Source organism: Microcaecilia unicolor, chromosome 7 (genome assembly GCF_901765095.1).
Source record: "Microcaecilia unicolor chromosome 7, aMicUni1.1, whole genome shotgun sequence".
Taxonomy (NCBI): domain Eukaryota; kingdom Metazoa; phylum Chordata; class Amphibia; order Gymnophiona; family Siphonopidae; genus Microcaecilia; species Microcaecilia unicolor.
In genome coordinates this window covers 1,181,718-1,202,870 of record NC_044037.1, presented here as the reverse complement: position 1 = coordinate 1,202,870, position 21,153 = coordinate 1,181,718, and the positions used below count along the sequence as shown (strand labels likewise).

The window sequence follows — 21,153 nt, the reverse complement described above, 5'->3', positions numbered from 1 at the left end:
TATGTATAGTTTGATCTGTTAGCAGTTCTCTCCTGTCTATGTGCAGGGGAGCCAGTTAGAACATAGTTGGGGGACAATGGAGGGGGGAGGGAAGGAATGTAAATATAATGGAAAAAGTTGATGATTCTTTGTAGAATGGCTTATGTATACGTGTCTACTATAACTGTGTTGAGTTTGCAGTTTAGTAGCAGTGTTGTATGACTTGTCATGAATAAAAAATTGTTGGAAACCTTAAAAGTATTTCCATGTAATTTCCTCGAGTGTCCCCTAGTCTTTGTAATTTTGGAACGAGTAAAAAATCGACTTCTACTCGTTCTACACCACTCAGGATTCTGTAGACCTCAATCATACCTCCCCTCATCCGTCTGTTTTCCAAGCTGAAGAGCCCTAACCTCTTTAGCCTTTTCTCATACAAGAGGCGTTCCATCCCTTTATCATTTTGGTCACTCTTCTTTGAACCTTTTCTAATTCCGCTATATCTTTTTTTGAGATAGAGCGACCAGAATTGAACTTAGTACTCAAGATGAGGTTGCACCATGAAGCGACAGAGACATTATAATCTTGGTCTTCCTTAGCGTCCCTCCGGACCGGACCAGGATTGGACTGATGGGTTGTGCTCGCCTACCAGCAGGTGGAGACTGAGAAAAAACTCTGACTCTAGAGAGCCAATAGGAGCCCTGGCCATGTGACCTTAGCCTCAGTATTTTCTCAGTCTCCCAGCAGATAGGAAGTGAGCCCATTAGTCTCTCTCCTTTTCTCTTTAGATATTACAGATATTTGTGATAATTCTTCTGTGCCTGGAATCTTATTTAGAGGCTTGACAGGGTTTCCTTTCTCTTCTTTCTTTGACAGCCTTGGGGGTGTTAAACTCGGGTGTCTCGAGTCCACCCCCCTTCCTCCCCATCTCCCTGGCTTAGCAGGGAAGGGCCGTCCCTTTCTCTGGAAAGGTGTACCGTCTTTGGGAGAGGCAGCCACTTTTAACAGGCAGCTGCTTTAAAAGAATTAAATCAAATAAAAGGAAATTCAAAGAAGCAGCCTTTCTTTCCCCAGACTTCTAACGATCAGGCAGCTCCAGTGTTTTATTATGATTGAGGGGTTATAAAAAAAAAAAAAAGAAGAAAATAATTCAGTGTCTGTGACTTTAAACAGCGATTTTTCTCGTCAGATTTAATTTCCTCCATTTTCTTGCGTTTTGGCGGCGGCAGTTTAAACAAATGAAAAAAAAAAAAAAAGAAAGGTGCGAACCGCGTAAGCGCGGCCACCTGTTTTTTCCGATATGGCTTAAAAGTTCAAACAGCTGCTGTCGGTCAGCGTCGCGCAGTTCACGCAGCCGGAACGTGTAAATTTTGCTCTCCCTTCAAGGTTTCTTCGGGTCCGGTGCTGCCTCCGGTTTTTTCGGGGCCTTTTTCGCCGGCTGTTGTTTCTTCGCCGTTCCACTGGGCTCCGCTTGTTCGGAGGTGTCGGGCGCGCTGTCGACGATCGCCACGGGGCCAGTGGAGCGAACGGCGGCCATTTTGTTTCTCCCTTCATCTTATCAGTCAGGGATCTCTCTGCTGAAGGTAAGGCTGCAGTTCATAGAGCAGTTCGGCTCCAAGATGTGTACACTTTTGTATGTGCTGAACGGCGTATTCTAAAATGCTCTTCACATCAGCAGGCAATATTTGGTTGAAAGGGGGCTCCTTTCATATATGGATATATAACAAGCTTTTCTTCTTTTAAATTTCTATGTATCACGGGGCTGTTAACATTAGTTTTTTCTGGTGCTCAGTCATTTTTCATTGCCTGCTGGAAAATCTACATCTTATCATAATATCATAATTCATTTCAAGCATTTTCCTCAATAGCTGTAGTATTATACAGTGTTTTAAGAACTTTAGAAACTTTCTCTATAGGCATAGAGTAAATTTCTGTCTTTCTCATTCCCTGGTGAATAGGACTACATTGTCTAAGAGTCAATTGATTGATACTTTGCAATTCCTCAGCGACCCTCCAGACCGGTCAAGACGCTTGGGTTATGCACGCCTACCAGCAGAGGGAGACTGAGAACACAAAAACTGAACCTAGCATAAGCCAGCAGCCAACCCCCAAGCAGCCAGTAAATCTCAGTCTCCAGCAGAGGGTAGATGTGCAGCCTGAGCAGTCAGTCTGGTCTGGTAGGATTAGAGAGTCTGATTTTTATACCCTGTACTTAGAATTTGTGCTTCGGGGAAGCGGGTCCGGTGGGGCTCCCTGTTCCCCTAGGGGTTTTACACCCGTGTCCGGGTTTTGCCCCTGCTGTACCTTGTGTGAAGGCAGCCTGGTGCCTCGGCTCCTGTGCTACAGGAACCTTGAGAGCCTTAGCCCTTGTCAGTGTATAGCAACTGGGCTGTTTGCTGTGTGTGTGAGAGAAAAAAAAAAAAAAAAAAAGGAAAGTAAGCAGCAGACAGTGCTGGTCTGCATCAGAAAATTTTGTTGTTTCTCTTTTTGGAGGCTGGCAAGGGTTTTAGTGTGGTTTTGAGGAAGGGAGTAGAGCTGGGGCGATTTTGGCGGTTTGTGTGTGTACCGCTTTAAATTTTAGCGATGTCGGCGGGAAAAGCGGCTCGTTGCCGTTCCTGCGCGCGTCGGGGGATTGAAACGCCCGGAGCTCCGTGCAAGTTTTGCGGTGAGCCTAAGCACTCTCTCTCTTCCCCTCCGGTTTTGGCTGCTGAGGTTTCGGGCAGCAGTAAGGGCCTCTCGGGGTCTGTATCAGGTTCTGGTGCGGTGACGGCGGTCCCGATTTTGGCGGGAACCGCCGCCATCTTGGATTCGGCTCCGCTGGCGATCCCGGCCCAGCAGGTGGTGGAGGGCCCGGGACAGAATGTTGGGTGCTCTCCAGGGCCTTCGGGGGCCATGGGATTTCCACCGGAGTTTGTCTGGTCGATGTTTCAGGCCTGGCAGGCAGGTGCTTCTCAGCCGGAGGTACAGAAGGGGGCAGCTCCTTTGGGGGTCAAGCGCCCACGGTTAGATTATGGGGAGGACCCTGATTTTTTGTCTTTCCCTCCCTCGGAAGATGAGGGTAGTGGATTGGGTGATGAGTTCCCTTTAGACATGGATCCTGAAGAGGAGGGGTCCTTCCCAGGGGAGGATTCCTCGGTGGTAAGGATTTTTCCTAGGGATGAGCTTCCGGAGCTCATTGATCAAGTGATGTCTACGCTTAGGTTTGAGGCTCCTGAGCCTGTTGTAGCGGAGGTTAAGCAGATAGACCCTTTGGTTAAGGGTATTCGTAAGGCTTCTCGTTCTTTCCCTATGAATCAGGATCTGAGGGATATGATCTTACAGGAGTGGTCCTCTCCAGATTCAGCCTGTCGGGTGGTTAAAGCGATGGCGAGACTTTATCCTATTCCCCAAGAAGATAAGGATTCTTTTAAATCTCCTACAGTGGATGCGGTGGTGACGGCAGTCACCAAAGCTACTGCCATCCCGGTTGATGGGGGGACTGCCCTCAGAGACCCTCAGGATAGGAAGTTGGAGTCTTTTGTTCGGCGAAGTTTTGATCTCTCGGCCTTGTCTCTGCAAGCCGCTCTATGTGGAGGTCTGGTGGCTCGGGCGTGTTTCCGTTGGGCTGAAAAGCTTCTGGATGGTCCCGCGCTAGACAGGGCTGCCGTGGTGCAGGAGTTAGCCAAGTTGGAGATGGGATCTTCCTTTCTGGCAGATGCTAGTTATGATTTGTTGAGGGCTTCGGCGAAGAATATGGCTTTGGTGGTTGGAGCTCGTCGGGCCCTGTGGCTTCGTGGATGGACTGCGGATGCGGCTTCTAAATCCAAGTTGTGTTCGCTTCCCTTTAAAGGGTCCATGCTTTTTGGAGAAGAGTTGGATAAATTGGTGCGTGGTCTTGGGGAGGCGAAGATTCCGCGGTTGCCGGAATTGCGACCTAGAGGAGGGGGTCGCGGCGTGTCAGGGCGTGCTCGTTTGAAGGATGCCCGGCGCTATAGGCCAGGTAGGTTTAGTGCGCCGTTTAGAGGCAGATATTTTCAGCGTACTCAGCCCTTTCGTGGGGGTCGTCGAGGAGGACGCGAGGTCTCGGGGGGAGCTCTGTCCTCCGGTCGTGCTTCCCAATGAAGGTTTGCGGGTCCAGCCTCTGGTGCGAGTAGGTGCTCGGTTGAGTCAGTTTTATCAGAGGTGGGCCCATATCACGACAGACCAGTGGGTCCTCGAAGTGGTGCGAGACGGGTACGCCTTGGAGTTCGAAGAGTTTCTGCCAGATTTCTTTGTAGCCTCCCCTTGCCGCTCTCGGCTCAAGGCCGGGGCAATTCGGCAGACTCTCCGGCGGTTGATAGATTTAGGGGCGGTAGTTCCGGTGCCGGTTTCAGAGAGAGGGACCGGCTGTTATTCGATTTATTTTGTGGTTCCCAAAAAGGAGGATTCCTTCCGGCCTATTTTAGATCTAAAACGAGTCAACGGGGCGTTGAAGGTTCCCTCGTTTCGCATGGAAACGTTGCGGTCGGTCATAGTAGCGGTTCAGTCGGGAGAATTTCTCACTTCTCTGGATCTGACGGAAGCTTATCTGCATATTCCCATTCGGAAGGCGCATCACCGGTTTCTTCGCTTTGCGGTTCTAGGACATCACTTTCAGTTTTGTGCTCTACCGTTCGGACTGGCTACGGCGCCGCGTACTTTTTCCAAGGTTATGGTGGTAGTGGCGGCGGCTTTGAGGCAGCAAGGAGTATTGGTTCACCCATATCTCGACGATTGGCTGATTCGAGCCAAATCCTATCAGGAGAGTGTGGAAGCAACAGCGAAGGTAGTATCTGTTTTGGAGTCGCTCGGCTGGGTGGTGAACAGTGTCAAGAGTCATCTGGTTCCGTCCCAATCCCTAGAATATCTGGGGGTTCGTTTCGATACGGTGCGGGGCCTGGTGTTTCTGCCGCCCGTTCGGATTGCCAAGATTCAGGGGCTGATCCGTCAGTTTTCTGCCAAGCGGTCCCCGTCAGCTCACGGGTATCTTCAGATTTTGGGGCTGATGGCGGCATCGATAGAGGTGGTGCCGTGGGCCAGAGCTCACATGAGGCAGTTGCAGTCAGCGCTGTTGGATCGTTGGTCGCCGCAGTCTCAGAGTTTGGAGGTCAGACTATTCTTGCCGGAGGCGGTGCGATCCAGTCTGCGGTGGTGGCTTCATACTCCGAATCTGGAGAGAGGGATGCCCTTGGATTCTCCGGATTGGATTGTGGTGACCACAGATGCCAGTCTGGCAGGCTGGGGAGCACATTGTCTGGGGCAGGTGGCACAGGGTCTCTGGTCACCGGACGAGGCCCTTTGGTCAATCAATCGGCTCGAGACTCGGGCGGTCCGGTTGGCGTTGCAGGCCCTGCAGTATCTTCTCGCCGGGAAGGCAGTTCGAGTTCTGTCCGACAATGCCACGGCGGTAGCTTACATAAACCATCAGGGGGGCACAAAGAGTCGCGATGTAGCCGAGGAGACGGCAGAGTTGATGCAGTGGGCGGAGCTTCATCTGCAGAGTCTCTCCGCAGGTCATGTGGCCGGAGTGGACAATCTCCAGGCGGACTTTCTGAGCAGGCACACTCTGGATCCAGGAGAGTGGTCGCTGCATCGTCCGCTGTTTCATCGGCTGGTGATGGAGTGGGGACTGCCGGTGGTAGATCTTATGGCAACAGCCAGCAATGCTCAAGTGCCCAGGTTCTTCAGTCGGAGGCGGGACCCTCGGTCCGAGGGGATCGACGCGCTGGTGCTTCCGTGGCCACCGCGGCAACTGTTGTATGTGTTCCCTCCTTGGCCTCTAGTGGGGCGCGTAGTTCAAAGAATAGAGCGATACGTCGGCACGGTGATACTCGTGGCTCCGTATTGGCCACGTCGTCCGTGGTTCGGCGATCTAGTGCGGTTGGCAATCAAGGGTCCCCTGAGGTTGGACGGGTCGGTGGTGTTGTTGCAGGGTCCTATCGTAATGCCCGACCCGGTTCCATTCTCGCTTACGGCCTGGCTCTTGAAAGGGACAGGTTGAAGAAGAAAGGGTTTTCAGCTAGAGTAATTGAGACTATGTTGCAGTCTCGTAAACAGTCCACGTCCTTTGCTTATGTGCGGGTGTGGCGGATTTTTGAGAACTGGTGTAGGGATCGTTCTTATTCGCCTTGGAACTCGTCTCTTCCGCAGGTGTTAGAGTTTTTGCAGGATGGGGTGGACAGAGGTCTAGCTCTTTCTTCTTTGAAGGTGCAGATTGCGGCCTTGGCTTGTTTCCGGGGTAGGATCCGGGGGGTTTCCTTGGCATCTGCTCCCGATGTGGTTCGGTTTTTGCGAGCGGTGAAGTTGATCCGTCCTCCTCTTCGTCCGGTGGTTCCGCCGTGGGATTTGAACTTGGTCTTGGAGGTTTTGGTGGGACCGCCCTTTGAGCCTTTGGTTACAAGTACTTGGAAGGATTTGACTTTGAAGACAGTGTTCTTAGTGGCTATTACGTCGGCTCGGCGAGTTTCGGAGTTGCAGGCGTTGTCTTGTCGGGCGCCCTTTCTGACCTTTTCTAAGGAGAAGGTGTCGTTGAGGCCGGTCCCGTCTTTTTTGCCTAAGGTGGTCTCTTCCTTTCATGTGAATCAGGACATTTCTTTACCGGTTCTGGGAGATAGGCTCGGAGATTCTTCTCAGCGCCGTTTGGCTAAGCTGGATGTTCGTCGAGTTTTGCGGTCTTATTTAGTCAGGACGCGAGAGTTTCGGTCTTCGGATAGATTGTTTGTGTTGTATGGAGGACCTAAGAAGGGAGCTGCGGCTTCTAAGGTAACAATTTCCAGATGGTTGAAAGAAGCAGTTTCTTCTGCGTATTTGCTCAAGGGACGTAGGGTGCCAGAGTTACTAAAGGCGCACTCGACCAGGGGGGTAGCTGCTTCCTGGGCAGAGAGTGGTTTAGTGCCGCCGCAGGATATTTGCAGGGCGGCGGTCTGGTCCTCGCTGCATTCATTTGTGAAGCATTATAGAATTGATGTGCAGGCCAGGCAGGATGCCAGTTTTGGGGAGGCAGTGTTGACTTCTGGGGTGCAAAGTTCCCGCCCTTAGATGTTTACTGCTTTGGTACTGCCCAAGCGTCTTGACCGGTCTGGAGGGTCGCTGAGGAAGGTGAAATTAGATCTTACCTGCTAATTTTCTTTCCTCTAGACCCTCCAGACCGGTCAAGAACCCTCCCGCTGTGTATATTTCTGGTGCTTTGTCCTAGTGTGCTTGAGAGATGATTGATATGGACATTTCTATGTTGCTATTGCTGATAGGTCTCTAAATTAGGAGCTTTGGGTTTCTGAAGTTCCATTGTTTTCCTCTGGGTTTCAGAGAAGGACCGCAACGCTGTGGCGTTCGGTTATTTGAAGCACGTTACCAAGAATTGTTTCTGAGTACAGGGTTCTTTGACCTTTCGGGGTTATAGTTTAGGTTTTTTCATTGGTTGCGTTTTGCTTTGTTAAGGATTTACTGGCTGCTTGGGGGTTGGCTGCTGGCTTATGCTAGGTTCAGTTTTTGTGTTCTCAGTCTCCCTCTGCTGGTAGGCGTGCATAACCCAAGCGTCTTGACCGGTCTGGAGGGTCTAGAGGAAAGAAAATTAGCAGGTAAGATCTAATTTCACCTTCTGACCATAATATCTTAGTTCCTTTCAAGCATTTTACTCCATGCCTATGATGTTATATAGTGTTTTAAGAACTTAACAGACAATCACTCTCAATGGCTGTAGTGTTATACAGTGTTTTCTTTTTCCGACTTTAAGAAGCCTTCTCTAGAGGCATACAGTATATTGTTCAGATGCCATGGGGATATATCAGCTCTTTCATATTCTCTGAGGGACAGTCCTGTCTACCAAGCTCCCAATCACTCAGCTGCCTTAGCAGGCATGCTTTATTCATGTCTTCCCTTCTTTTCCAACTGCCTTGAAGCCTCTCATATTTCATTTTAGCTTTCTTCTGGTTTTTACAGGACATATGGTCACTTAGAGAATAAAGTCATCCTTTCACTTAAAGATAGTGGACGGTCCTCAAACCATCTACTCGTGTTTGTCTCTACTCTATCAGTTCAGCTTTGGCAGATTATAAACATCCTGGTTTGGTCCAGTATGCCTATACATACCATCTGCTATCTCTTCCTCTTCCTTAGAGACCTGATGTTATATCAAGCTTTCTTGAATTCAGATACAGTCTTGTCTACACTGCCTTCACCAAGTGGCTGTGGCACAACTTCACTTTTTTCGTTACAGGTAATTTCCAAGTTTGTCCTTTTTCATTTTCATTCTATGCGCCTTCACTCCAGAGTGTTCTTTCAATTGGAAGGGGATTCACTCACTTCCTGTGTATTTATGCCATAGGTACATAAGTATGGTTATGCTGGGTAAGGCCTCAAGTCCATCAAGTCCAGCATTCATATCTAATGGGCATAGGTACATAAGTTTTGCCATTCTGGGGAAGCTCAAATGTCCACCTTTCTACAGCTAGAACAGCATTAAAGGAAAAAAAAAAAAAAACCTCTCACGAGAGTATCGAACAGAAATCTCTGCTCCAAAAGCAAGGCTTTGCAGTAATTCTGCAAACTAACGCATACAATATTTGCCATGGCTGTTCACCACTAGGAACACTGGGGACCCTGGGCCTAGGTTCGGTGTTTTAACCTGAAACAAGCTCAACATTCATATCTATTGGGTGTGAGTCTGGTACTACTACTACTACTACTTAACATTTCTAGAGCGCTACTAGGGTTACGCAGCGCTGTACAAATTAACAAAGAAGGACGTTCCCTGCTCAAAGGAGCTTACAATCTACGTCTCAGTGAGGGAGGACGCATGACCGTGGTACGTGAATTAGTGGTATGTGGATTAGGGAAATCCAAGAAATTACAGGCTGGTGAATCAGACGTTCATACTGGGACAATTTTTTTCTGTCCGGAGCGTACTACCATAGCTGGTGGACTCCTATATTCAGAACTTTCTATATTCAGAACTTACCCAACTATGGAACGCCATAGAGATAGGGTTGGAGTTTGTAGCCCTATTTAACTGGTGTTGCATTTCTTACAGTCTCTAGGTTGGGTGGTGATTGTAGCCAGGCCTCTCATTTGATCTCTCATCAGATATCTCTGATTTTTTCTTTGTTTAGTCAGGTTGGCGCACAGTCTTTTGTCTCCTCTGCAAACATCCCAGTTTATATTTTTCTTGGTGACCTTGGGCCTTCGGCCATTTCCTCGCTCTATTCTGCAGAATGCAATTTTACTTTCTAATGCCCAAGAAGGAATTTTCCTTCATCCTATTGCGAATCTCAGGGTCATCAATCGCGCTATTTAAGTGTCATCTAGTTATCTCAAGAACCTTAGTTCTGTCATTGGGATGCTTCGTGCAGTACACTTTTTGGCAGAAGCTTGTTTGTATATATTTTTTTTCTGGGGGACCTCAGCAATTCGTTTTACCTTCGGGTGAATTTTGTTTTCCCTACTGACAAACAAGGCGGAGAGAGCTATGTTGGTCCTTGCCATGGCAATGGGTTATGTCATCCGCCAAGGAGGAGTTAAGAGTATACTCTTGAGTTTGTACTCATTTTTTCTTAGTTGTGTCACCCTGCATTTAGGTGAATGGACTCTCATTTTTTTCAGCCTTACTTCCTCACTGCGACACTTCAGGGCTATCTCTTTTTGCCGTCAGGCTCACGATCATTTCTTGCTTCTTCCGTTCAGCAACAGTCTTGACGGAGACAGGGACAGATGCCAACGTCCAGCAGGACTTTTTCAACCTTCTTTATGCGTTTCTTCCGTCATCTCACTAGGTGTTTACGCAGAACCAAGGCACCCTTCTACATCCGGACCCCCAGTCACTCAAACTTATGGCGTGGTTACTGGGTCCGCAACATCTTTGATATTTTCGCAGGAATTACTTCAAGTTTTAATTGCTTCCAGACAGAAATCTACATTAAAGTCCTATGAATCAAAGTGGCGACAGTTCACTCTGTGGTGCTCCTCTCGCCACTTCATTCCACAAACAGTATACATTTTGCATGTTTTGGAATGTCTTCTGCATCTTGCGAAATCTTGTCTGTCTTACTCATCCATTAGAGTTCATTTGGCAGCTCTATCAGTGATGCATGATACTGTTGACAACCGCACGCTTATGCAGCAACCACTGTCAAAGCGGTTTCTTAAAGGAGTCCTGCACCTGTACCCCCCGCTTCGTCCACCAGCTAGGTGAACAGACTCTTAAAGTTCTGTTTTCTAGTAGCCATAACTTTTTCTATAAAGTTTTCCTCTTCAAGCAGTGTTTCCTAGTAACCATTGCAGCAAGTAGATCTATGTGTGGAATACTTCTACGGTTGGTAGAGAACCAACTGAAAGTAACAGGATAGATCATAAGGAATGCCAAGCCAAATGCAAAGCGGAGATAAGGAGGGCAAAAAAGGACTTTGAGAAGAAATTAGCGTTGGAAGCAAAAATACATAGTAAAAAATTTTTTAGATACATTAAAAGCAGGAAACCGGCCAAAGAGTCGGTTGGGCCGCTGGACGAAAATGGTGTTAAAGGGGCGATCAGGGAGGACAAAGCCGTAGCGGAGAAATTAAATGAATTCTTTGCTTCGGTCTTCACCGAGGAGGATTTGGGGGGGACACCGGTGCCGGAAAGAATATTTGAAGCGGGGGAGTCGGAGAAACTAAACGAATTCTCTGTAACCTTGGAGGATGTAATGGGTCAGTTCAGCAAGCTGAAGAGTAGTAAATCACCGGGACCTGATGGTATTCATCCCAGAGTATTAATAGAACTAAAAAATGAACTTGCGGAGCTACTGTTAGAAATATGCAATCTGTCCCTAAAATCGAGTGTAGTACCGGAAGACTGGAGGGTAGCCAATGTTACTCCGATTTTTAAGAAGGGTTCCAGAGGAGATCCGGGAAATTATAGACCGGTGAGTCTGACGTCGGTGCCGGGCAAGATGGTGGAGGCTATTATTAAGAATAAAATTGCAGAGCATATACAAAAACATGGACTGATGAGACAAAGTCAGCACGGATTTAGTGAAGGGAAGTCTTGCCTCACCAATCTAATGCATTTTTTTGAGGGGGTAAGCAAACATGTGGACAATGGGGAGCCGGTTGATATTGTATATCTGGATTTTCAGAAGGCGTTTGACAAAGTGCCGCACGAAAGACTCCTGAAGAAATTGCAGAGTCATGGAATCGGAGGTAGGGTATTATTATGGATTAAGAACTGGTTGAAAGATAGGAAGCAGAGAGTAGGATTGCGTGGCCAGTATTCTCAGTGGAGGAGGGTAGTTAGTGGGGTCCCGCAGGGGTCTGTGCTGGGTCCGTTGCTTTTTAATGTATTTATAAATGACCTAGAGATGGGAATAACTAGTGAGGTAATTAAATTCGCCGATGACACAAAATTATTCAGGGTCGTCAAGTCGCAGGAGGAATGTGAACGATTACAGGAGGACCTTGCGAGACTGGGAGAATGGGCGTGCAAGTGGCAGATGAAGTTCAATGTTGACAAGTGCAAAGTGATGCATGTGGGTAAGAGGAACCCGAATTATAGCTACGTCTTGCAAGGTTCCGCGTTAGGAGTTACGGATCAAGAAAGGGATCTGGGTGTCGTCGTCGATGATACGCTGAAACCTTCTGCTCAGTGTGCTGCTGCGGCTAGGAAAGCGAATAGAATGTTGGGTGTTATTAGGAAGGGTATGGAGTCCAGGTGTGCGGATGTTATAATGCCGTTGTATCGCTCCATGGTGCGACCGCACCTGGAGCATTGTGTTCAGTACTGGTCTCCGTATCTCAAAAAAGATATAGTAGAATTGGAAAAGGTACAGCGAAGGGCGACGAAAATGATAGTGGGGATGGGACGACTTTCCTATGAAGAGAGGCTGAGAAGGCTAGGGCTTTTCAGCTTGGAGAAGAGACGGCTGAGGGGAGATATGATAGAAGTGTATAAAATAATGAGTGGAATGGATCGGGTGGATGTGAAGCGACTGTTCACGCTATCCAAAAATACTAGGACTAGAGGGCATGAGTTGAAGCTACAGTGTGGTAAATTTAAAACGAATCGGAGAAAATTTTTCTTCACCCAACGTGTAATTAGACTCTGGAATTCGTTGCCGGAGAACGTGGTACGGGCGGTTAGCTTGACGGAGTTTAAAAAGGGGTTGGATGGATTCCTAAAGGACAAGTCCATAGACCGCTATTAAATGGACTTGGAAAAATTCCGCATTTTTAGGTATAACTTGTCTGGAATGTTTTTACGTTTGGGGAGCGTGCCAGGTGCCCTTGACCTGGATTGGCCACTGTCGGTGACAGGATGCTGGGCTAGATGGACCTTTGGTCTTTCCCAGTATAGCACTACTTATGTACTTATGGTAACTTCTTTTCGGTCTGCTGTAGTTTAAAGTTTTCACCTTTCCCAATCGGTTTTTTCTTATTGGTTTTGTCCTTCTAGCCAGTAGGCGTAAAAGTTTGTCATTGTTTCTAACCCGCTATATCGCGAAGGATCAAGGAAATGAGAATGTCTATTTCTCTTCTCGCTGAGAAGGCAGTTCCACAGCGTATTACAACATATTCCACAACTTCAGAAGCAGGCTCTATTCTTACTACGGCGATTTTTGGTGCTCTCGGTGCACATTGGTAAGTTGGCAACTTAGTCTTAGTTTCATTTTATTTTGCTCATTGGGACACACTACATGTTAGTTGTCGCCAGGTGGCCTATGCAGCATGAACATTTCTCTGCAGTTTTCATAGGGTCCCTCCCTTCAGATTACTGCTTTGGTACTTCCCATCAGTCCAATCCTGGTCCGGTCCGGAGGGACGGTAAGGAAGGAGAAATTAGATCTTACCTGCTAATTTGCTTTCCTTTAGTCCCTCCGGACCGGACCAGGCCCCTCCCATGTTCTCTCTACTCTTTAGCTTCTTTTATTAAGTAGGAAGTGTATTCATTCCTTTACAATTCGTGGAACAATACTATATATATACAGAACTTTACGTGGTCTATATCACTTCTCTGGTGGTTGCTGGTGAGCTCAATTGCTGGAATCTAGCTATAAAACCTTAAATACGCCATACCACTTCTCTGGTGAGAGTTGTGGCTGAAGCTCAGTTGCTGGAATATCTATAAAACCTTAAATATGATTTACCACTTTTCTGGTGAGAGTTGCTGGTAAGCTCAGTTGATGGAATATATATAAAATCTTAAGTGGGCCATACCACTTCTCTGGTGAGAGTTGCTGGTGAGCTATAAGACAAGTGAGCCATACCACTTCTCTGGTGAGAGTTGCTGGTGAGCTATAAGACAAGTGAGCCATACCACTTCTCTGGTGAGAGTTGCTGGTGAGCTATAGTACAAGTGAGCCATACCGCTTCTCTGGTGAGAGTTGCTGGTGAGCTGTAATACATATCGGGCCATACCGCTTCTCTGGTGAGAGTTGCTGGTGAGCTCTGATACTTGGCATTGCCGAGTGCTTTGTGGCTGCTAGGATTCCATACGGCACAGAAGGTCTTTCTTTCTTTCCTGCTTTGTTATTCAAATACTGAGGCTAAGGTCACATGGCCAGGGCTCCTATTGGCTCTCTAGAGTCAGAGTTTTTTCTCAGTCTCCACCTGCTGGTAGGCGAGCACAACCCATCAGTCCAATCCTGGTCCGGTCCGGAGGGACTAAAGGAAAGCAAATTAGCAGGTAAGATCTAATTTCTCCTTATTTTGCATCCCTTTCCTAATAATTCCTAGCATCCTGTTTGCTTTTTTGTCTGCCGCAACACACTAGGCAGAAGATTTCAGCATATTGTCTACAATGACACCTAGGTCTGTCTTGAATTTTGACTCCTAAGGTGGACCCTAGCCTCAGGTAACCATGATTCGGATTATTCTTCCCAGTGTGCATCACTTGGCATTTGTCCACATTAAATTTCATCTGCTATTTGGATACCCAGTCTTCCAATTTCCTAAGGTCTTCCTGCAAATTTTCACAATCCGCAAATGTTTTGACAACTTTGAATAGTTTTGTCATCTGCGAATTTAATTACCTCACTTGTTCTGATCTCTAGATCATTTATAAAAGTTACATACTATAGCATCGGTCTCAATACAGATCTCTGTGGCACTCCAGTATTCACCCTCCTCCATTGGGAAAAATGGCCATTTAATCCTACACTCTGTTTTCTGTCCAGTGACTTCTTCCTAATCCTCAGAAGAACTTGTCTCCTATCCCATGACTTTGTTTTCTTGGAGTCTCTCATAGAGAACTTTGTCAAAAGCTTTCTGAAAATCTAGATACACTATGGGTTCATTTTCAAAGCACTTAGACTTACAGCGTTCCATAGGTTACTGTGGAACTTTGTAAGTCTAAGTGCTTTGAAAATACTCCTCTATATCAACTGGCTGGTCTTTATCCACATGTTTGCTTATGCCTTCAAAAAATGAAGCAAATTGGTGAGACGAGGTGTCACGAAGCACCTAGTCCCAACCGCCTGGGGTCACCCCATAGCCACTTAGAGGGTCTATCCCCAGCACAGCTCACGTTCGCCTGCACCTGCTGCTTATGCTCTAGACTAGCACCCTCCTCCCACTTGACTGGGTTACAACCGCCTCTGGGCAAGTCTCCCACTCTCAAATTATCTTCAGTGATTTCTAGGTAACTGGAGGCCATGCTCACAGTGGTTCCACAGTTCCTAGAAAGCACTCACATACCCAACCCACAAACCACCAAGGTTCTTTCAGTCCAGACAAGAAGGACAAACAAACAATTATGTTTATTCTCTTAAAGATATTAAACAGTGGAACAGAAAAAAGTTCAATCAGCAAACAATAACAAGTAACTGAAATATGGATCAATTATAACCCTAACTAAATATTTGTATACTGTCTAAACGGTACCTGGGAAAATCAGGACATATACTTCACCGAGCCTCAGCAAAAAGATCTGTCTCTCTTCTCCTGGTCTGACTGGAGGCAAAAACGACACACTGTAAAGGAAATGAGCTCCTGGGCCAATCAAGCCCAGTCATCAAGATTTCAGATATATACTGCTTCTTGCTTCCTGTTTGTGTCAAACTAAAGAAAAGAACACTTCTCTGTAACAGCTTTACAGCAAAGAAACACCACCTGCTGGCCAAGTAGGAGAAATACACTTCGGGACATAATTAAGACAGGAAAATATCCAATACATTTTAAAGGCTTAAAAAACACTGTTTCTTCACACAAGGCTCCCTTGGCTGAACCCATGCTGACTCACTATTTTTCCCGTCACCGAAGCCAGGCTTACCGGTCTGTAATTTCCTGGATCACCCCTGGAGTCCTTTTTAAAAATCAGCGTTTCATTGGCCATTCTCCAATTTTCAGGTACTATGGATGATTTTAAAAATAGATTACAGATCACTAACAGATCAGCAATTTCATGTTTGAATTCTTTCAGTACCCTGGGGTCATAGGCCCCGTATAAGAGACTTGGGGAGACTAAGCCTCCCCAGCCCAATGGTCGACTTCCGGGTGTTGTGCCTGCCCTACCTGCTCCCCTCGCGCGTGCGGTTTCATTGTTTTAGTTCTGTGGCAGCGACGGAGAATATGGAGGTCAGCTCCGCCCCCTTGGCAGTGATGCGATGTCATTGATGTCACTACGGAGGTAAGCTCCACCCCTCCGCCCCCTTGGCAGCGATGCAACATCATTGACGTCGCTACGGAGGTAAGCTCAGCCCCCTTTAGCCTCCCCAAAACAGTTGGCTACCGACCGTCTATGCCTGGGGTGTATGCCATTTGGTTCAGGTGATTTATCACTCTTTAACTTGTCAGTTTGGCTCAGTATGTCTTCCAAGTTCACCGAGATTTCTTTCAGTTCCTCCACATTGTCACCCTTGAAAACCATTTCCAGTACAGGTGGATATCACATCGTTGTCGGTAAAGACCGAAGCAAAGAATTCATTCTCTCCGCTATGGCCTTTTCCTCCATGAATACCCCTTTTGCTCCTTCATGATCTAACTGTCCCACAGATTCCCTCACAGGCTTTCTGCTTCTGATGTGCTTGAAAAAGGTGTTACTATGAGTTTGGCTCCACGGCAAGTTTTTTTTTTTTTTTAATTCATATTCTCTTTTTCAGTCATCTTGATCATTGCTTTACATCTAGCTTGACACTTTGTTATCCCTTTCCACTAAGGCTTGCATCTGGAAGCATGCTTTAAAAGTTAGCTCAGGCACTTGTGCAGAGTTGGTAGGAAAGACTGGTGCTTCGGCATAGTGCTCTGGAAGAAGCACTGCTGCCGGCCTAAACTCTCAGCCTTTAACCCAAGTTCCCTTGACTAGTTGAAGAAATGAAATCCTCCCTTCTTGCGGTACAGGTGCATACTTTTTGACCTGTTTCTGCTAACCGCTAGTGTAGCCTGGAACGAGCACTGCAAAATTCTTTTGATGTCTTGTGGTGAGGAAGCAACTTCCCATCCAACTATTTCAACCTCTTTTAGGAGAAGGAAGGAAATATTGGCAAACAAGGAGGGAAAAAAGTGGGGGGAGAAGAACTGACTTGTGAATATCATCCATGCTCCAGATCACATTAAATTTGGTATATGTACTCTTAAGCTTAAACCCTCTAAACCTCAAGTGCGGTAACCCTCTGCTTCGACTGATGCCCAATTCTTCAACCAAGTCAGGAGCTGCTCAGTAACCAGTCCAATAGCTGCATGGTCCATTTGTCACTATAGAAATACTGAGCATCCAAGGCTGCACAGTGTTACTTGAAGCCTGCAGGATTTTTCCCCCCTCCTCTGTCTTCATCCGCTGGGTGACAGGCAAAACCCAATGTTCTGGACTGGTCTGGTGAAGAAGCTAAAGAAATGCCTATTTTTAGAGGGGGGGGGGGCTGTGAATGAGGTGAATCTGTTATAGATCTGCTAGTAACCTATTACTTGTTTTGTTGCAGACTCCACCCCCTGCTGATCGCTTTGGCCAAAGCAGCTCAATGGAAGGACTTGGAGCCATGGGTGCCAGCCAACCTGGCTTCACCCGCGGAGCTCCTGGGGCAGACTTTGGACCTAACAAACGTCGCAGATACTAGTTACGTTTGACTCGCTCTGCACTCTCTTGTAGAGGAATGCACAGGTTTAGGGAATGCAGAGAGTCAGGGTGGAGATGTGTTCCAGGTAGTTTTTATTTTGTAGTTTTATTTTTTCTGGGCCGCTTTGTGACAGGCAGTACCATTTTTAGTAGGTTCAAGTTGTATATGGAGCATTCCTAGCCTGTGACAGGATGCAGGCACCTTTAAGGAAATATCAAATGTAAGGTATAGATAGCACCCTAATGTCTCTGTCATGTTAGAGCAACTTTTCCCTCTTAACAGTCTGTTGTACACCAAGCCTGATGGTCCTTTTTTCAGGCTGTTCCTAATAACACATTCAGCTGAAAGACTTCATTCTTTGTAAATGCAATTGTGTGCACATGTCCCCTTCTTCCCTCTGCCAACAGAATTCCCCTGCTTGATTGATGTATCCCTGGTGACTAATCATACTTGTTAACCAGGGACTTTTATTTCTTTTTCATTTATTTTTTTCAAATGCTGTCACCATAAACCATTGTTTTTGTTTTTTTGTAAAGTAAACTGAACAGCTATAGCTGCCAGTACCTTGTTATAATGAATCTCTTGATGTGTTGTATTGCTCTTTCTTTTTACTGGTAATTTAAAGTGCTGTCCTGTAGACATTGACACTGTACCACAAACCAGGGATTGGGCCCAATGCTAACTTCTTATGTAACCAACTTCAAAAATTGCCTGTTTTTTTTTTTTTTTTTTTTTTGTGGAAATGTTTGAAGACTGTCTGTACAATGTTTGAACACCTACTGTAATGGTTCCACTAACAGGCTACACAGTTGGTCTGAGGAGTGTTATAGTAATGCATTATTAAACTGGATTTTAAGCTTTTTTGAACTAGTGTCTGTTAGAGTCTCTTGGTGAACAGTGACTGTTGGGTGAGAGGGAGGATGACTCGGAGGAGAATGTTAAGAGGAGTGGTTCGATTGCCTCCTGTTGAACACTCTTTCAAGTGTGCTAATTGTGTAATGGTAGCACTCTTATCAGGATTTCTAGGCTATGTCTCTCTAACTGCAAATTTGGAAACACTGACAAGCAACTGACACCAGGCCCAAAGACTTATTTACGTGCAAGTAAAACAATCAAATAAAATGGCAATTATAATGTGAGAAGTATGTACAAATGCTAGATACCGCAGAGAAAACAATACAAATACACATCAAATATCTTTGTGTGAGCACTTATCAGCACTGGTACTGAGAACGCACATGTCCTGGACCCAAAAGCAGCACCTGCTACATACCTACTACTAGCACAACAGAGCTGGTGCACAACCTGGCAGTAAAGCAATTTTCTCCTTCAGGATGCAGGTGCAGGTCAACAGGTTTTGCCTGCAGTGCAGAGATGAATAGAAAGTTAAATGGATAGGCACTTGAGACAGTGACAGCTCAGATCTGATGAGGTTATGTAAGGTACACACAAAAGCAATTCTGGACTTGTTTGCTCAGGGAATATGACGGTACCTAACTGACCCTTCGGCTAGCTAGCTGTACCAATAAAAGAAACAGTGCCACAGATAAAATATATATTTATTTGTTAGGTAGAAAAATAATATGGCAAATGCAATAAAAGCAATTACAAAAATAGGTTTGTACTACCAAAAATAGATTATCACCAAAATATAAATAAATATTTTATCCAAATAGACTATCTGAATAAATGAACACACAACTAATTACAATACTGATATCCTACTCATTATGAAAACTTACACCACTAACCAAAACGGTGGATTAACTAAACCCTGACCATAGGTAGCATATCCGGTTATCTCACCTTGCCGTCTTTATGACAGACTTCCAGTGGTAAAGAAGCAGATTCCTCCTGTGAGACTCAAGCTTGAAGCCTCAGCAAGTCTCTCAGTCCAGGAATAAAGTCCAAGGTCTGTGTATTGTAGCTGAGTTAACCTTGTCAGTGTGTTACAAGGTATGCAGTTTACTGGTGTTTAGGAAATCAGTCTCTTGCTCTCTCTGAGCCATCTATCCTCCAACAAGTCTTCTGGTCGTCCTCTTCTGTCCCACATTGGCATCTTTCTGGGTCAGATGATACCTGTGGACCAATCACAAATGGTGTAATTAGCAAAGAAACTCTTAGCAGATGGTAGCAAACCTCCCTCTTGGTTCTCATTAAAAACTTGGAGCCATGGTCTCTGTGAGGTGCGCTCCTCTGTTCTTCCCAGAAGATAACTGGTGGCCAGTTTGCAGTAAACAATGTCCTTGGATGAAGTCATCTTGGTATGCCCAGCAGTAATTTTCCTCTTGTGAAAAGCTGGTTTTTGATGGTTCATGCTTGTATAGGCCCCAGACCAGCAAAGATGAGATAGCAGGTAAATACTCCTACAGTTACCAAATAATGTTTGGTCCCCAGGGAGGCTTTTTTTTTTATGCACTTCAGAGAGCTGCATGGGAGTGAGGATAGTGAGAATCCCCTCCATGTCTGCGGGGTCCCTGCAGGAAGTGCTTTCTCTCCCCGAGCGCAGGGTGCCTTCCCGGCACATACCTCAAGCTGCCCTGGTGGTCTAGTGGCTTCGGGGCAGGAAAGATCCCCACTCTTTCCTGCCTGCTGTCGCAGCATTGATCCTCTCATCTGTTTTTTTATATGGCAGCCATTTTAAAAGAGCAGAGGGTACCTCGAGGTATGTGCTGTGAGGGCACCCTGTGCTTGGGGGAGGGAAGGCACTTCTACAGGGATCTTCGCAGGACCTGGGTCCATCCCTGTGAAATCCCTGCAGGATTCCCATGGTACCTGCAGGAATCCTGCTATCCCCGCTCCCATTCAGCTCTCTAGTGTGAAGTCTGCCACCTTTGCACCAGGCAGGCAAGTGACCAGTCAATCCCCATATCCACCAGCCACCCAGCTAGCCACATTCCTAATTTTCAAATCAACTACAACAGCTGTGCTAATCCTGGGAGAGACATTCTCAGTGCGAGGGAATATTGCATCTCCTGGTGGGCAGGTCCTGGCTACAGAAGTATTTCACAAGGGCAATGCTCTCCTTTTAGAAGAATGCCCTCCTCCAAGGCAACACAGGGGCTGCAGCCAACATCCCTGTTTGTTCTTCTCTATGTACTCTGCCTCCCTCAGCTCCTCCAAATCTGCTACTGTAGCCTCAAGAGAAAGGACTCGTTCTCTGAGAGGTAGGAGCTCTTTGCATCGGGCACACACATATAATCTCTTGCCAACTGAGAGAGAATCATACATGTGACACTCACTGCAAAAGACTGGATAGCACATCTCTTGCTGCTGGCCTGCTGTCAGACCTGTTACGATGGTACCAGATCCTTAGCATTTCTGTTTCTAGCACCTAAACTGAAACGATTTGCCAAAATATATTACAACAGAGATTTCTTTTCCAAAATTGAAGCCCCATCTTAAAACGTATTTTTTTTTAATTTGCTTATGGACCTTTCAATGTAATTTTCTGTCTTTTTTTTTTTTTTTTTGTATTGGTGAGCCTGTGAGACGGAATAGTCTAACCCATCTTTGCTCTCTTCTAAGTTGCCCTTCTCGTTCCCTTTAGGGTTTGCTTGTGAACTCTCTCCTATCATGTAGTGGCGTTCTTTTCCATTGTTTTTAAGAATTTTTATAATAGTGTAAACCGCTTTGATGAAATTCTGTTTAGTGGTATATCAAGTTTGTGAATAAACATATTAGACTAATATAAAAGAACCTTTAGATTAGATGGTATATTATGTGATTTATTTAGTGTTTGTTTCTCAGAAAGTCATGTAATTAAAACTCTGTAATGAAGACTCCCTCTTGTTATGCTACTTAGAATAACTGACTATAAATGAAGAGATGAGCTAGGGGTGGGTGGGAATTAAGACTGAATTAGGTCCTCTGTTCCAGGCATAATCTGTTAATACTGTAGGCTGTGGCAGAAAGTTAAGTTTTAAAACTATGGAGAAAAGGGTTTTACACTATGGAAACTAAGGTTTGCTGTAAACTAAAGTTAAAACTCTTTACTGGGGTTTCCTGTGACTATCAGCTCTGCTCTACACTGATGCTATGGTAAACTCTAGAATAGTCCCTTAACTGCTAGCCAGGGCCGGTCTTAGCAAGTGCGGGGCCCTGTGCAGACCAATTTGGTGGGGCCCTGCCCTAGCTCCACCCCCACTCTAGCTCCAAGCTCCACC

At 46.2% G+C, this 21,153-nt stretch overlaps 1 protein-coding gene across 1 annotated transcript in view; it reads left to right on the top strand.

Moving 5' to 3' along the window:
• Positions 1–17,854, top strand: part of NONO (non-POU domain containing octamer binding) — a 78,498-nt gene extending 60,644 nt beyond the window's left edge. Inside the window, exon 11 of the mRNA XM_030208919.1 lies at positions 16,853–17,854. Within this exon, the coding sequence (XP_030064779.1) occupies positions 16,853–16,987 (135 nt within the window). The 3' untranslated portion in view covers positions 16,988–17,854. The remainder of the gene's footprint in view (positions 1–16,852) is intronic.
• Positions 17,855–21,153: the final 3,299 nt, after the last annotated feature.